At 45.0% G+C, this 17,603-nt stretch overlaps 1 protein-coding gene across 1 annotated transcript in view; it reads left to right on the top strand.

The window, feature by feature from the left end:
• LOC139410907 (adhesion G protein-coupled receptor A2-like) overlaps positions 1 to 17,603 on the top strand; it is a 61,850-nt gene that overhangs the window by 25,361 nt on the left and 18,886 nt on the right. The window contains exon 3 of the mRNA XM_071156565.1: positions 9,981 to 10,052. Coding sequence (XP_071012666.1) covers positions 9,981 to 10,052 — 72 coding nt within the window. The remainder of the gene's footprint in view (positions 1 to 9,980; positions 10,053 to 17,603) is intronic.

Below are 17,603 nucleotides of genomic sequence, written 5' to 3'. Positions count from 1 at the left end.
AAGAATAACCCTGCACAACTCTGAGAACAAGCAAACTCGTCAGGGAGATTCTGTTCACTTTTCCATAATTCTTGAATAACTCAATCAGTGCCTGTGTCATGATTTTACAAAAACATTTGACGTGCAATTACATGGATGTTCATGTACATGACAGGAGATAAATAGGACTTGTAGTCTGGCAAAGCTCCCTGTTCCCTGCTGGAAGCACACTGGTGGCTTAGGGACAATGGACACATTCACGGCTCAAGATGCATTTACTGCTAAAGTGCTTGTTGTGCTCAAGGGCCTTCAGTGGCCTGCTGCATTCAGTGTGGTGACCCAGGCCTCTGAGGGCAGAGCCAGTGCCCCTGGGCCACACAGAACTGCTTCCTGTCAGAGGTAGCTTAGTTTTCTACCACTGAGTGGCTGTGGAGTCTCCCTTGTCCACCTGATTCTCCCTGTGATGGGTCTGGAACATTGGCAGACCAGGGCACTGAATGGTGATTCAAGGGCACTCAACTAGCCATCAGGATAGAGCTACCAGTCCAGTTTGGGAAGGTCTATCGTACACACACGTTCTCTCTCTTCCTCCCTCTTTTTCTGTCTCTCTCTCTTACCATCTCTCTTTCTCTCTCTCTCTCTCACTCACTCACTCACTCACTCACTCACTCACTCACTCACTCACTCACTCACGCACGCACGCACGCACGCACGCACGCACGCACGCACGCACGCACGCACTCACTCACTCACTCACTCACTCACTCACTCACTCACTCACTCACTCACTCACGCACGCACTCACTCACTCACTCACTCACTCACTCACTCACTCACTCACTCACTCACTCACTCACTCACACACTCACTCACTCACTCACTCACTCACTCACTCACTCACACACCGACACACACACACACACACACACACACACACACACACACACACACACACACACATGCTCCTGCTGAGATGGGGCTCCTGTGGCTAAAAGCTTACAGCAGTAATTGGTCTGGGCCTTCATTAGTAGCAGGACTGAGGACTGTGACATGTCACAATGAAAGTGTGTGTGTGTGTGCAGGTGACCAGACTCCCTCCCTCATTAGCCAGCTAACAAGTGAACACACCCCTTAACCTTATAACTAGCTTCGTGTGTCTCTGAAACAGACCTGCTCCTGGTCCATAACTTGTTGGCCAATGCAGAAAAAGTGGATTGTCATTGCAAACCAGACGCTAAGCTGTTCAAATGGTCCCCAACCATTCAGAAAGTCACACACCCATCCAAAGATGCTGCTTCACTGATTCATTCCTCTACCACCCAATGATCAAATATCATGTTTTACAGTGTGTATACATACTCACACACACCTTACAGTAGTTTGTGTTGAAGACAATTGCCCCTTCTCCCAGTAGAGAGAGGGGCAGGCAGCCTTTGGCTAACTCTTTGGCTGGGGCTTGCCTGTTAGAGTCCATTCCATGTGTATGAGGCGAGGTTGGAAGGTGCTACGTAATGTGCTGGAGTTTGGTAATTGCTTTTGATGTGTTAAATGTGGCACTTGGAAAGACTAAGACATCTTGAGAAACTTGTTAACAGCCAAGTTTAAGTAATGGAGTTTTTAATAAAATTGTGGGTTCACCCGCGATATTCACAGACCCGATCTGTCTGTCACCATCAGTCCAAGTTCCAACCTTGTGATGTCTTTATTGAAAAATAGACTGCCATGTCTCTACTTTACAGTAACTGTTCTCCTATGCATTGCCAGGACGCTAAGATCTAAATAATGCATGGGTATGAAATTACTAATGCTTAAATAAAGATTAGTCAAACATATTTTTAATTACATGAAGCTACAGTATTCTAGATAAAGTGTCCAGACTGAGAATGTACCCAAAGGTGTATTGTGTCTGCTTTAGCGTTGAGAGACATGAAGTCACTTCTTCCTTCTTTAAAAGCCTCATTCGGTTTCCTCTATAAATTACTTTCAATGGGTTATTGGATTTAAATGGCTACATTTTGCTGTGACACAATCTGATACTTTCAGTATAAAATCACCATGCAGATTAAACTGGTTTGAATTGGATGCTCAGAAACTCTCAGTGAATCATTTTCTTATTGCGGCTGCTATTGGTCTTTTAATCTCTGAGCTATAGAGCCTTGTGTCGTGTGCCGAGTTTGTGGCGCTTTACCAAACTCTTTCAGGGGTTCTTGTCTTTCACCTCGCGTGTGGTCCTTTAGCGAAGAGGTCCATCCAAAGTTAAATTATGTTTAAACAGTGGCGTGTTTAGTTGTTTTGACTCTCTTTATTACATTGAACCTGCACCTCTCTTTGTTTGCCTTGGTCTGGGTGGGGTTGGGCGTGTCGTGTCTAATCTGTACTCATATCCTCATGTTGTTGGACTGTGTCTCCACAGTGTGTAGTAGGACATCCCACAGCCATGGCTGATCTTTGAACCTCCCTCCCCTCTCCCCTGTCTCCTGCACCCTTGTTTCAGAACGACTCTGGAGATGATCAGTGTTATGATAGAGAGGGAGATTGTTGATGTTATTGTTGTAATGAGATGCTGGGTTGGCAGGTTAGAGACGGTTAATGAGAGTGTAGAGTTTAGCCTGCGGAGGGATTCTTATTAAATAGAACCCCCTCCTTAAGACTGTTATCCTACTTGTGGTCGGCCGTAGGATAATGCAACCAAAATCAGTTGTTCCCTCTGGAGTGGAGACCGGGAGAGAGAGGCTCCAAGACGACAGGGTATTTGGGAAAGCAGTGGATATCAGGGAAATGGGAACATGGGACTCTTCATTCATACATTACACATCTCAAACGTCTGGAGGAAAAGCCATGGAAGACGAACTATCATCGAGTTAGTCTTTTGTTTGCTGTTGTTTGTTTCTCTGTAACAGCCCTTCTTTTCTTTATGTCTGATTTGATTGCAATAATGATAATGATGATAGCATGATGAATGTAATGTATTGGGTAGCACAGTTACTGAAGAGAGAGAAGGTCTCCAAACGAGGACATGATTGGAAAGAGAGCGAGACAGTGGAGCAGAATCAAAACGTGTTTTTTTTACACCAATGTTTATTGGGAACAGATATGTGCGATTTGAAAGAGAGGATATCCTGCCTTGTTTGAGAAGGATTTTATAAAGTGGAGCCTGGAGACTCATCCTAAACCAGTTTTTCTGCCCTCAGCTGTCATTTGAATAGCTGAAAGGTTTCTCTTCCGCTGTATACAGTCTACGTACTGTACATTCTTTAGCATGCCTTCAGATTACCACCAGAAGAACAATTGTTCACTAAAAAAAGATTACTGGCAGAGGAAGACCTGAAACCCAGTGCAGCTGCAGGCAAGCATGCACAAATACACAGAGAGACACACAGAGACACAGAGACACACAGAGGCAAACACGTACAAACACACAGAGACACTCACAGACATAGAGACAGAAATAGACACAGACTCCCACACATACTCTCTCTTTCCCACACACACTCCATCTGCCCACTCTTTCACACCTGTGTGAGTGTGTGCTAATGTTGGAGTTGATCGGATCCATGATCCACCCAGCTGAAGAGGTTCAGTCTGAAACAGACAGTGGCCTGGAGTCACCATTCATCCTATCCTCTCACCAGAGAGGAAGGAGCAGAAATTAATCAGTGAATGAATACAATTTGAGACATGCTGACATGCCCCCATCTCTCTCTCAAAGGCTTTGTGGGATGAGGAAGCAAATTGAGCAAACCAACAAAGTGAGTGGCACAGCCCAGGGAGGGGTTGCTGTGGTTTGTACTGCTGGGACATGGCTCTTTGTCTGGCAGTCAGTGTGCATCTCCCTGACTTACTGTCTCAGCTGGGCACCAAGAGGGAGGACTAAGGTATGGGCTACCAGCAGTTTCTATTGTCTTTCTGCTTTTACAGTATACTCTCCTTCTCTCAGAGGTGAATATATCCGGTTGAGTAATCCCAGCATGATACTGTATCCCTATTAGGAGAGAAACGAGAGGAGATGAGAGGAGTATGTGCACCTGACCAGAGCTGTGATCGGGGTTAAGGCCATTAACCTGTAGACACTCAGCCTCTATTAACAACATGCCTACTGCTCCAACAGCTGAATCCTCTTGGATGACCTGGCTCTTATCATTGGCCCTGCTAGTATTTGATCTTCACTGAATGGCCTTAGATGAAGTGTCTTTGTGTGTCCCCCCATGCTGACCTGCAGCCCTGGTTTTACACACAGCTGATATAGATTCTATTACTGGCTCTGATCTCTGATAAGCCACTGGTCTGAAAGGGCTAAATTAATGAGGAGGCTAATGCAGCTCTGCTGTACGTTAGAGGTCGTCTGGATTGAGTTAGTGCACTTTTCATATTGTGCACCATAGAGCTGCAATTGTATTTGGAGGCAGACTAACTCAATGGGCCGTCTGTCATTGGGGCAGTCAGTGTGGAGACGCAGCAGGCCATTCAAACAACACAGGCCACTCTATCAATTTGAGGGTGAGCAGTAGTGTTTCCCTCCTTCTCTTCACTTCAGTGATGAATGCTGTATGTGATCCATGCTTTTTCAATTAAGCTCAGACTTCGCTCATCTCCAGTGCTTCTGAAAATACACCAATTCTCTGTACAGCCTTTGTGTACTCTGATGTAGGAGTTTAGGTTTCTCATATCCCTTGCTTGTTCTCTCTTCCGGTCGCTCCTGTCTTCCACCTGCTCATGGACAGTGCTCTGCTCTGTGCTCTCCTCCTGACCCCTGACCTCTGTCAGCCGCATCCTGAATAAACAGCTAATTGGCTGGTTTCCTGTTTAGCCTGTTGGGAGGGAGCATCCAGCCTATTTCAGGCTGTTTACAGAGCTCTGTCTCACCTTCACTCTTTCTCAGAGTCCTACTCTGTATTGTTTGTGTTGATCATGTGAAAGAGCAATGTATACTCTGCTACAGACATCAGAGATACATGGGTGTACTAGAATAGGAAAATTACATGCTAATGTCCTGAATCTCCAGACCTTTTGTTTTCCTGGAAATGAACATCTTATGTTTCCAAACAGTGGGTTCAATGAACTTTACTTTATCATGTTTGTGTATTTACTGAAGTGAGCTTTCCAGTTCTTCTGTGCAATGTAGAAAATAGGTTTCATTATTTTCTGTTCAAATGGATGCGCTTGAGACTAATAGTTTTAGAATCTGAGCTGATTGTCTCACTTTTCTCTCTCACACAACACACTTACTGTACACAATCACGCAAAAAGAGCAGGTTGATGTTTATCATGAGTCTTGTCATGGAGGGAGAACTGAGTGATTTCCCCTTAGATAGGCCAGCTGCAAAGTCAAAATTGGCTATGTTGTACAAATCAAAACAAATCAAAGTGTATTTGTCACGTACGCCGAATACAACAGGTGTAGACCTTACAGTGAAATGTTTACTCACAGGCCCTAAGCAACAGTGCAATTGGTAAGTAAAAAATAGGTATTAGGTGAACAATAGATAAGTAAAGAAATAAAAAACAACAGTAAAAAGACTGAATAAAAACAGTAGCGAGGCTATATACAATATGTACATGTAGATATGGTTAAAGTGACTATGCATATATGATAAACAGAGAGTAGCAGCAGTGTAAAACAGGGGTTGGGGGGGACACAATGCAAATAGTCCGGGTAGCCATTGGATTACCTGTTCAGGAGTCTTATGGCTTGGGGGTAAAAGCTGTTGAGAAGCCTTTTGGTCCTAGACTTGGCGCTCTGTTACCACTTGCCATGCAGTGGTAGAAATATTGATTGCAAAAATGTAATTTAAGGTTAGGGTTAGGCCTTATGGTTAGCACTGTGGTTAAGGTTAGGGTTAGGTGTAAAATCCGATTTTATGACTTTGCGGATGTGCCCACTAGTGACCGCTCTGCAGAGCAGCTTTCAGAACAAGATTCATTATGAAAAAAGCGAACCTGCGCAAAAAGATTAACATGAACACACACACTGTCTGTGTTGAATTAAATGGCTTGTTGTTTTGCCAGACCTTACTTTCTCCTCTGCTATCTGTATTGAATTATTCAGGCAGTTCCGGATCTTCTGTAGCTTTCATCTCAGGCCTGCATCAAGTTATATGAGAGATACTGTGTCTGACTGACGCATGAGACCTTAGGACTGGGAGTCACAGGTTCAAATTCAGTTTACGCCCCAGGACGACCACAATACACAACAGTCTGCATTTTCTGCTCATTGTTATTTGCATATGGATTTGAATATAATTTTGTTCAGCAAAAAAGGAAGGGAAAACAGTATATAGTTTAAGTAGACGGATAGATAGTTTTAAACACTGTGCAGGTATATGTCTACCAAATATATAGTTCATTTCTTACAGTGCTGATTTAGTGACTAATGACCAACGTATTCATTATCAACCCCTTAGCTGGAAATGTGACCGGTTGGTGCTGCTCATTACATCTGCTCATTAAGTGAACTAAAAGGTGAGGAGGTGAAGGCCGAGGGTTGTATTTGTATTAATGTGGCAAGAAAGGCTGTTCACAGTCAGCTCCCTCTTTTAAAGACACACACACACCCGTGCTCCGCTCGGTTCTGTTCCTCAGCTTCGATTAAAAACACACTTCATCTCACAAACAGCCCATTAAGTGCCCCGGGGAACGGGGAGAAGGCGGCGTGAGGCTGGGGGGCGTGTTAATGATGGGGGCTGTCGCCTGAGCCGGGCCCCTGCTGTACCCTGCTACCCCACTGAGGGGCCAGGATCACAAAGACATGGTGTTGCAGACACACAGCCAACCTGACAGGACCCATGACACACAACCAACCTGACAGGACCCACGACACAGGGGTTTGTAGGGTAGTAGGGGTACAGGCTTCAGGACCAGGGACTGTGTCTCCTGAGCAGGTTATACCGATAGGAAATGTCACAGTGGACCCTGTGAAGGCCTGGCTGTGTCTGGGGCTAGGCTGGCGGGCTCTGTTGTGGTGTAGCCTCTCTGTCCATCTGAGCTGGTCCGTATGGGCTGGCTGATCACTGTACATTCAGTTTCCTATGATGCCCCTTGAGACAAAGCAAATCAAATCAAATCAAATCAAATTTTATTTGTCACATACACATGGTTAGCAGATGTTAATGCGAGTGTAGCGAAATGCTTGTGCTTCTAGTTCCGACAATGCAGTAATAACAAGTAATCTAACTAACAATTCCAAAACTACTGTCTTGTACACAGTGTAAGGGGAAACATAATATGTACATAAGGATATATGAATGAGTGATGGTACAGAGCAGCATAGGCAAGATACAGTAGATGGTATCGGGTACAGTATGTACAAATGAGATGAGTATGTAAACAAAGTGGCATAGTATAGTATAAAGTGGCTAGTGATACATGTATTACATAAGGATACCGTCGATGATATAGAGTACAGTATATACGTATGCATATGAGATGAATAATGTAGGGTAAGTAACATTTATATAAGGTAGCATTGTTTAAAGTGGCTAGTGATATATTTACATCATTTCCCATCAATTCCCATTATTAAAGTGGCTGGAGTTGAGTCAGTGTCAGTGTGTTGGCAGCAGCCACTCAGTGTTAGTGGTGGCTGTTTAACAGTCTGATGGCCTTGAGATAGAAGCTGTTTTTCAGTCTCTCGGTCCCAGCTTTGATGCACCTGTACTGACCTCGCCTTCTGGATGATAGCGGGGTGAACAGGCAGTGGCTCGGGTGGTTGATGTCCTTGATGATCTTTATGGCCTTCCTGTGACATCGGGTGGTGTAGGTGTCCTGGAGGGCAGGTAGTTTGCCCCCGGTGATGCGTTGTGCAGACCTCACTACCCTCTGGAGAGCCTTACGGTTGAGGGCGGTGCAGTTGCCATACCAGGCGGTGATACAGCCCGCCAGGATGCTCTCGATTGTGCATCTGTAGAAGTTTGTGAGTGCTTTTGGTGACAAGCCGAATTTCTTCAGCCTCCTGAGGTTGAAGAGGCGCTGCTGCGCCTTCTTCACGATGCTGTCTGTGTGAGTGGACCAATTCAGTTTGTCTGTGATGTGTATGCCGAGGAACTTAAAACTTGCTACCCTCTCCACTACTGTTCCATCGATGTGGATAGGGGGGTGTTCCCTCTGCTGTTTCCTTAAGTCCACAATCATCTCCTTAGTTTTGTTGACGTTGAGTGTGAGGTTGTTTTCCTGACACCACACTCCGAGGGCCCTCACCTCCTCCCTGTAGGCCGTCTCATCGTTGTTGGTAATCAAGCCTACCACTGTTGTGTCGTCCGCAAACTTGATGATTGAGTTGGAGGCGTGCGTGGCCACGCAGTCGTGGGTGAACAGGGAGTACAGGAGAGGGCTCAGAACGCAACCTTGTGGGGCCCCAGTGTTGAGGATCAGCGGGGAGGAGATGTTGTTGCCTACCCTCACCACCTGGGGGCGGCCCGTCAGGAAGTCCAGTACCCAGTTGCACAGGGCGGGGTCGAGACCCAGGGTCTCGAGCTTGATGACGAGCTTGGAGGGTACTATGGTGTTGAATGCCGAGCTGTAGTCGATGAACAGCATTCTCACATAGGTATTCCTCTTGTCCAGATGGGTTAGGGCAGTGTGCAGTGCGGTTGAGATTGCATCGTCTGTAGACCTATTTGGGCGGTAAGCAAATTGGAGTGGGTCTAGGGTGTCAGGTAGGGTGGAGGTGATATGGTCCTTGACTAGTCTCTCAAAGCACTTCATGATGACGGATGTGAGTGCTACGGGGCGGTAGTCGTTTAGCTCAGTTACCTTAGCTTTCTTGGGAACAGGAACAATGGTGGCCCTCTTGAAGCATGTGGGAACAGCAGACTGGTATAGGGATTGATTGAATATGTCCGTAAACACACCGGCCAGCTGGTCTGCGCATGCTCTGAGGGCGCGGCTGGGGATGCCATCTGGGCCTGCAGCCTTGCGAGGGTTAACACGTTTAAATGTCTTACTCACCTCGGCTGCAGTGAAGGAGAGACCGCATGTTTTCGTTGCAGGCCGTGTCAGTGGCACTGTATTGTCCTCAAAGCGGGCAAAAAAGTTATTTAGTCTGCCTGGGAGCAAGACATCCTGGTCCGTGACTGGGCTGGGTTTCTTCCTGTAGTCCGTGATTGACTGTAGACCCTGCCACATGCCTCTTGTGTCTGAGCTGTTGAATTGAGATTCTACTTTGTCTCTGTACTGGCGCTTAGCTTGTTTGATAGCCTTGCGGAGGGAATAGCTGCACTGTTTGTATTCGGTCATGTTACCAGACACCTTGCCCTGATTAAAAGCAGTGGTTCGCGCTTTCAGTTTCACACGAATGCTGCCATCAATCCACGGTTTCTGGTTAGGGAATGTTTTAATCGTTGCTATGGGAACGACATCTTCAACGCACGTTCTAATGAACTCGCACACCGAATCAGCGTATTCGTCAATGTTGTTATCTGACGCAATACGAAACATCTCCCAGTCCACGTGATGGAAGCAGATCTGCTCTGCTCAGTGCAGGATGGTTCTAGAAAGCCCATCACACCCTATAAGCCAAATGATTTGCCAATAGAGAAAAGGGTCATTGTCATGACGAGCACAGACTTTCCTTTGATGTGAACGCCGTTGGCTTTTGATGTAAAAATGTATCCAGGATGATTATCACAAGCTTCCTTCCCCCCCACCCCCAATCCCAATCTCGGTCTCCTATTTAGTCCTTAGGATGAATTGGAAACAGCTTTGTGTAATGTCTCTGGCCAGGGTGGTCACGTGTGACTGCTGCTCATGCAGTTTATTTATCCTCTCATGGAGATTCTGATCCTCTTAGAGGAGTCATACTTTTATCTGAAACCCATTTTCTGGGCAACTGAGTTGTTGGTCGTCTCTTTCTCTGATATTGCCCTTTCTCCTTTCATATTCTATATGGGTCTGACTAATACAACTCAGGTAGGCTAAGTATGGGATGAACGTGTGTCTTTGTGATTTTTAATGTTTTGTTGAAGCACAATACTAATGATATCTTGGTTTGCTCCTTTTTTTTACAGAATTTTGAGCAACAATCGCATCAGGGTTCTGAGAAATGGATCCTTTGTTGGACTCTATGCCCTGGAGAAACTGTGAGTAACGCTTGTGATTTTCACTAAATCTGAATGAGTCTGTCCTGGGTTCTCACTCATAGGTTTAACATGGGCAGGTTTAACACCAACAGGTTGGGTGCTTGTAGCCCATATGGCCTTGTGCTGCGGAGTCCACAGTCCAACAGAGACAGGGTATCAGGGAGATCTGTGCTTCTCGCAGCTCTGCTATCCAGTGGGCTGGCTTCCAGCAGGGAGGATGAAACACTCAGTGTGGTTATCACAGAGTTATGTGGAAGAGATCACATAATTACCCCACCATTTGTCATTATCAGAGAAGCCCTGCTCTACAGGACAAGATAAGAGGTTTCCATGGGAGGAGGAGGCTGTTGGCGCTGCCTGCACTGCCTGTAGCTCAGATTGAGGCAGGCAGCTGGCTGGCTGGCTGGCTGGCGCTACCCTGTGGATGTAGGGTCCCACTGCCTAGCTAGTCCACTGGCTGTTTCTTATTGTTTCTTACAGTTTAGATGACATTTGAGTCCTCTGAGGATTTCATCAGTGGCACAAACTGTCCCTGCTGTTGTAAACATAACACAAATATAAATGCTGAGTGATACTGAGGAAGGGAGTTTTACGTTGCGTCAACAAAAGGATAGTCTACAGTGGTCTTCCAGTGTTGTACTGTACAATATGGAATAGGGCCAACTCTTGCCTGTGTATGTCTAGGAGGCAGCATTTTTTTGGGGGGGGGGGGGGGTGCTTAAGCAATATTAGTTCCACATGCGTCTCTGAGCTGCCACCAATGAAGTTAACAAGCTTTACCAAAATGTTGGAAGATGGACAAATATGGTAATTTGCTGCAGTTGTTATCTTGTTAGTACCTACCTATTGGAGCTCAACACAGACATGACAGGTCTGAAAAGAGAGCTAAAGCTGTTGAAACTGCTTGACCCTCCTTTATGTGAGCTAAACCGGACAAGAACACTCCTGTGGGACAGTGTTCTCACCTTCTTCTTACTCTCTCTACTAAGCAAAGTTAGAACCTCTTCAACCTCAGGAGGCTGAAGAAATTCGGCTTGTCACCAAAAGCACTCACAAACTTCTACAGATGCACAATCGAGAGCATCCTGGCGGGCTGTATCACCGCCTGGTATGGCAACTGCACCGCCCTCAACCGTAAGGCTCTCCAGAGGGTAGTGAGGTCTGCACAACGCATCACCGGGGGCAAACTACCTGCCCTCCAGGACACCTACACCACCCGATGTCACAGGAAGGCCATAAAGATCATCAAGGACATCAACCACCCGAGCCACTGCCTGTTCACCCCGCTATCATCCAGAAGGCGAGGTCAGTACAGGTGCATCAAAGCTGGGACCGAGAGACTGAAAAACAGCTTCTATCTCAAGGCCATCAGACTGTTAAACAGCCACCACTAACACTGAGTGGCTGCTGCCAACACACTGACACTGACTCAACTCCAGCCACTTTAATAATGGGAATTGATGGGAAATGATGTAAATATATCACTAGCCACTTTAAACAATGCTACCTTATATAAATGTTACTTACCCTACATTATTCATCTCATACGCATACGTATATACTGTACTCTATATCATCGACGGTATCCTTATGTAATACATGTATCACTAGCCACTTTATACTATACTATGCCACTTTGTTTACATACTCATCTCATTTGTACATACTGTACCCGATACCATCTACTGTATCTTGCCTATGCTGCTCTGTACCATCACTCATTCATATATCCTTATGTACATATTCTTTATCCCCTTACACTGTGTACAAGACAGTAGTTTTGGAATTGTTAGTTAGATTACTTGTTATTACTGCATTGTCGGAACTAGAAGCACAAGCATTTCGCTACACTCGCATTAACATCTGCTAACCATGTGTATGTGACAAATAAAATTTGATTTGATTTGATTTGATTTGATATTCAGTCTTAGTTTGATCATCTTTATGACCAGTATTGTGAGATTTGATTAGTGGTATGGGGCTTTGGTAAACTAGGGGCTTGGGCAGAATTGTTTGTTTGATGTAAAATGAGATTGTATTACTTGTTTTTGCAAGTGCAGATAAGGCCCCCCAGAATGCCATGGGGTTTTTGGTTGGGTAACCTGAGCTTGGCCACTAGCAGGCCCTTGTACCTGGGACAGTGGTAAAACTAGTAGGGGGTAGGGGTGGAGCAGGCTTGCAGTGCTAAAACCATGACCTAGTGAGAGGGACACAGAACAAGAACCCCCCGCACACAATCACGCACACACACGCAAGCACACACACACACACGCAAACACACACACACACACACACACACACACACACACACACACACACACATAGAGGACATGTTGTAAATCACACAGGACTCGTTTCACTCCCTGCTCAGACCTCAGACCTCCACCAGCCCTCTGACACACTGCACTGGAGGTCTGCTCACTCATCTTGTGCTCCACACTCTGTAATTGAGCATTTCACGACTTACAATAAAAAATGAGCTCATGGGAAAACAACTATTTTCATATTAAAATATACCAACTTGATATAATAAAAATCTAACTGGGCAAAGATGGATAGATGTGAAGTAAAAAACCACAACTGCAAGATTAATTTAGCTTTTTTGTCCACCTACTGTGCTGCTCCCCCTGCGAGTTGCTATGTTGTTTTGTTTTGTCTCTAGCTTGGTCACCGTTCAGGTCTTTCTCATTATTTCCAGCCTGTTGTCGACATGTGCTTGTCATTTGGTCCAGTGGCGAGCAGTTACTCATATATGTGGTCAGTGCTGTAGAAGCCAGCCCAGCTAGCACATTTGGTTCCTCGGAAGTTGTAGGAACGTACGTTTATGTTTTCCCATTGGTCCTGGGAACAAAGCCATACGTTTCCTGAACGGTAAAATGTTCTGAGCACAGAAGTTAACATTTAGTCTGTTCTGAGTTTTAGGTTGCAGGCCGGTTCTGAGAACATTTTACAATGGTTCCCTGAAAGTCTTCCTGGGAGGTTTAATGAATGTTCTGAGAATGGAAATGATAGGTTATTTGAAAGTAATTAAATAACGTTTTTAGAACATGTTTCAATAAGACTTTGAATAAAGCTGTTAGCTCAACTGTTTTGAACTCCAAGCACAGATAGGACACATGGAGATTCCTTTGCTTAGGCATTAACCATGCAAACACATTTCTTATCTATTGTGTCACTGAGATTCAAACCTATGATCTTATGTTCTCTATCCATGTAATGAGTCCACTGTGCCACCAGGATGCAGCTAGCATGCAGTTTTTTTGGAACTCATACAAAGCTGTTCATTTTAGTCTATTCAAACGGACCCAATCTAACTGGAAACAAGCACTCATTAAAATCAGGTGTAGCCAATTAGTGGGTGTGGTTAACACAGCTTAACATACTTAACAGATAGTTTTGTTGATGCTGAGAATGGAATGGATCTGTTTTTTGTTTTTTTACTTTCTTAAAAAGTTATTTGAACGGTACTAATGTTTTCTTGTGTTTTCTATTGAAAGTTCTCTTAACGTTCTGAGAAAATGACTTCAAATTGAACCATGACTAAACCTGCAGAAAACGTTATGTTGAAGTACTGAAATTCCAACAGAAGAACGTTGTTTCTTAACATTCTCTGAACAATTTGAGAATTACTTTATATAGAACCATGAAGAAACCTGTAGAAAATGTTATGCTGAAGTACTGAAATTCCCACCTTAGAAACATAACAGCTAAGATTTGTATGTATGCTGGGTATCCTACACCATTCCCAGAACATTGTGGGAAGGTTGTATGAAAAATAACCATAGGACAACCACGCTCTCACCAATCTCTAAGAAACATATGGTTCTCAGAATTGTATGTGCTAGCTAGGAGCCCGGCTGAACACACACCAGGGAATAACACCACAGCAACCCCTCCCCAAAGTCAGGAGGGCAACCAGACAGTCAACTGCACCCACACTTTCAGTGGATCTCAGTCTCAACTTCAATGTTTGTCTGTGTGTGTGTCCTATTATGGGCATCCCAAACTCCTCCATGCATAATTGTAAGAAGTAAATGTCTAAACAGAAATGATGTCCCGCTCAGCCTACTCAGCCATGTTTGAAACAGAAGTCCAAGCAGAGGCAGAGCTGAGTATAATCAGAGCTTTGCTGTTATAAGTATAAAAGCACAGCTACAGGACAGGAACCCCCTCCTCCAACCAGAGCAGAGCAGGCCACACTGTGGATTCCTCCACACAGTTAGCCCTTTCATTGGGCTAAACCTCCTCAAAGCCGCTGTTGCCTTCGTAAACTGTCATGCCACCCAAGAGCAGAGAGCAATTTAGCTATGTTTGTTTTGCCCTCTTATAGGACATCTTCAGTGTTCCAGTGTACGCCACTTAGCGTTCTAGTGTACACACATACACACATACACACACCCTCACACACACATTCTCACACACCTTTCCTGGTACCTCCACCTCCTCACAGCACACCCTCTCTGATGGGAGCTGACGCAGGCCCTAACAAGGCTGGTCCACTAACGAGCAGGGACCTTTATGAGTTGTGGACAGATCCCAGTGGCCTGTCCTGCACTGATTTGAGGCGAGGTAATGAGAATAATGAGCAGAGAGGGGGTCTGGCTCCTGTCCAACCGGGCCCCACTGCACCATGGGACACAGGACAGCCAGGGCATAAGGGTCCCTCATTACCAGGCTGCTCACCCTACAGGGAGAGATGGAGCACAGAAGTGGAGAGGGAGAACAGAGGGGAGAGATAGAGTGGATAGGTGAAGGAGCAGGAGCACTGTGGTGGACAGGTAAGGAAGGGCTAAGTTAGCTGCATGGGATTGGGACTGCCAAGCAGGATGGGGCCAGCTCACACACTTGAAAGTTGTCCAAAAAAACTCACTTTTGGACGTGATTCTTCCGGAACCTATACATTTCCTTCATAGCCATTTATAGCTATTCTAACCATGGTTCAAATCAAATCAAGTCAAATTTATTGGTTACATACACATGGTTAGCAGATGTTAATGCGAGTGTAGCGAAATGCTTGTGATTCTAGTTCCAACCGTGCAGTAATATCTAACATGTAATCTAACAATTTCACAACAACTACCTTATACACACAAGTGTAAAGGAATGAATAAGAATATGTACATATAAATATATGGATGGTTTGTGTGTAAGATATGTTTGGTTTGCAATTGGCCTTTTTTACCTCCTTTTCCCTTCACTTCCTGCATAGTTGAAGCCACTTCAGCTAAGAACAGGAAATACACACTGTTTGTGATGTGTATAGAAGGCTAAAAATGAGGGAACGTTTGCATTGAAACTCCTGGTCATCATAAGTCAGGAAAGGCATGGGAATTTGCAGATGTGGAGAGGGAGAGTTTAGCAGAGGGTTAAAGTCCTTGATAACATTGAAATAACTCTGAAATACTGTGTCCTATTCATTCATATTTACCCTGATAAAATCAGTTATGTAAAGTAGAGACAGGAGCTTCTCAAGTTGTGCTTGAGCCCTGCTAAAACAGACCTTGAAATCGTCTCTGCCATTCTGAGAAGTTAGGGTTAGGAACTAGGCAGGGGAGGAGACGAGATGGCTAAAGATGGTGTGAAGGCTGTTGGTGAAAGAGAGTGAGTGCACCAGCAGTTTCCCTTATATACTGAACAAAAATATAAACCCAACATGTTAAGTGTTTGTCCCATGTTTCATAAGCTGAAATAAAAGATCCCAGAAATGTTCCTGATGCACAAAAAGGTTATTTCCCTCAAATGTTGTGCACAAATGTGTTTACATCCCTGTTATTAAGCATTTCTCCTTTGCCAAGACAAACCATCCACCTGACAGGTGTGGCATATCAAGAAGCTGATTAAACAGCATGATCATTACTCAGGTGCACCTTGTCCCGGGGACAATAAAAGGCCACTCTAAAATGTGCAGTTATGTTACACAACACATTGCCACCGACGTCTCAAGTTTTGATGGAGCGTGTAATTGGCAAGAATGTCCACCAGAGCTGTTGCCAGATATTGAATGTTCATTTCTCTACCATAAGCCACCTCCAATATTGTTTTTAGAGAGTTTGGGCAGTAATCCCAACCGGCCTCACAACCACAGACCATGTGTATGATGTTGTGTGGGCGAGTGGTTTGCTAATGTCAACGTTGTGAACAGAGTGCCCCATGGTGGCAGTGGGGTTATGGTATGGGCAGGCATAAGCTACGGACAACAAACACAACTGCATTTTATCGATGGCAATTTGAATGCACAGAGATACCATGACGAGGTCCTGAGGCCCATTGTTGTGCCATTCATCCGCGCCATAACATCATGCATGATAATGCACAACCCCATGTCGCAAGGATCTGTACACAATTCGTGGAAGCTGAAAATGTCCCAGTTATTCCGTGGCCTGCATACTCAGACTCAGACATGTAACCCATTGACTATGTTTGGGATGCCCTGGATCAACGTGTACGACAGCGTGTTCCAATTCCCGGTTTTGTCCAGAAACTTCGCACAGCTATTGAAGAGGAGTGGGAATGCATTCCACAGGTCACAATCAACAGCCTGATCAACTATATTCGAAGGAGATGTGTTGCGCTGCATGAGGCAAATGGTGGTCACACCAGATACTGACATTTTTTTCTGATCCACGCCCTACCTTTTTTTTAAGGAATCTGTGACTAACAGATCTGTATATCTGTATTCCAAGTCATGTGAAATCCATAGAATTTATTTCAATTGACTAATTTCCTTATATGAACTGTAACTCAGTAAAATCTTAGAAATTGTTTCATGTTGCATTTATATTTTTGTTCAGTATATAATGTTGTTTTCTTTAGTGGGGGAGGTGAACATTATTTCCACAGAGGCTAAGCAAATTACCTTGATGAGGGGGAGCAGTGCAGAGGTGGGCTCTGCTTTGCTATGTAAATCCAATGGTGGCTGTGGCCGTGGCCAGGAGCCCTACTGTCTAAACCCCTCTGGACACAACAGAGCAGAGTCCATATCCAGGTTACAGGAACGCTCTAATTTAATCTGTCCTCCCAAAAACAACCTGAACTCCTGGCTGGAGCAGCTAGGGATGGCTGGACATGGGACTCTCATCTCTCACTAACCAAACAAAAACAACCTGAACTCCTGGCTGGAGCAGCTAGGGATGGCTGGACATGGGACTCTCATTTCTCACTAACCAAACAAAAACAACCTGAACTCCTGGCTGGAGAAGCTAGGGATGGCTGGACATGGGACTCTCATTTCTCACTAACCAAACAAAAACAACCTGAACTCCTGGCTGGAGCAGCTAGGGATGGCTGGACATGGGACTCTCATTTCTCACTAACCAAACAAATGAGCGTTTGTGTTGTACTTTCTCCTGCATACGCTTTTGAATGGCCCCTGTGAGGCAACGGTCACTTAATGAGTGTGTGTGACATGAGGGGTCGAGTGAGGAAGGGGTTAAGCGTGCTAGAGAGTGGAAACAGAAGGGGGGGGGGGCTGTTGGAGTTGATAGACTCCAGATGTGTCTGGGAGATAAACTGAAGGAACGGGGAGTGTTTGTATTGCAAGCTTAACCTAAT

The sequence above is a fragment of the Oncorhynchus clarkii genome, chromosome 6, assembly GCF_045791955.1.
Source record: "Oncorhynchus clarkii lewisi isolate Uvic-CL-2024 chromosome 6, UVic_Ocla_1.0, whole genome shotgun sequence".
NCBI lineage: Eukaryota > Metazoa > Chordata > Actinopteri > Salmoniformes > Salmonidae > Oncorhynchus > Oncorhynchus clarkii.
Note: the sequence above shows the minus strand (reverse complement) of the source record. Positions and strands in the feature narration are given on the sequence as shown.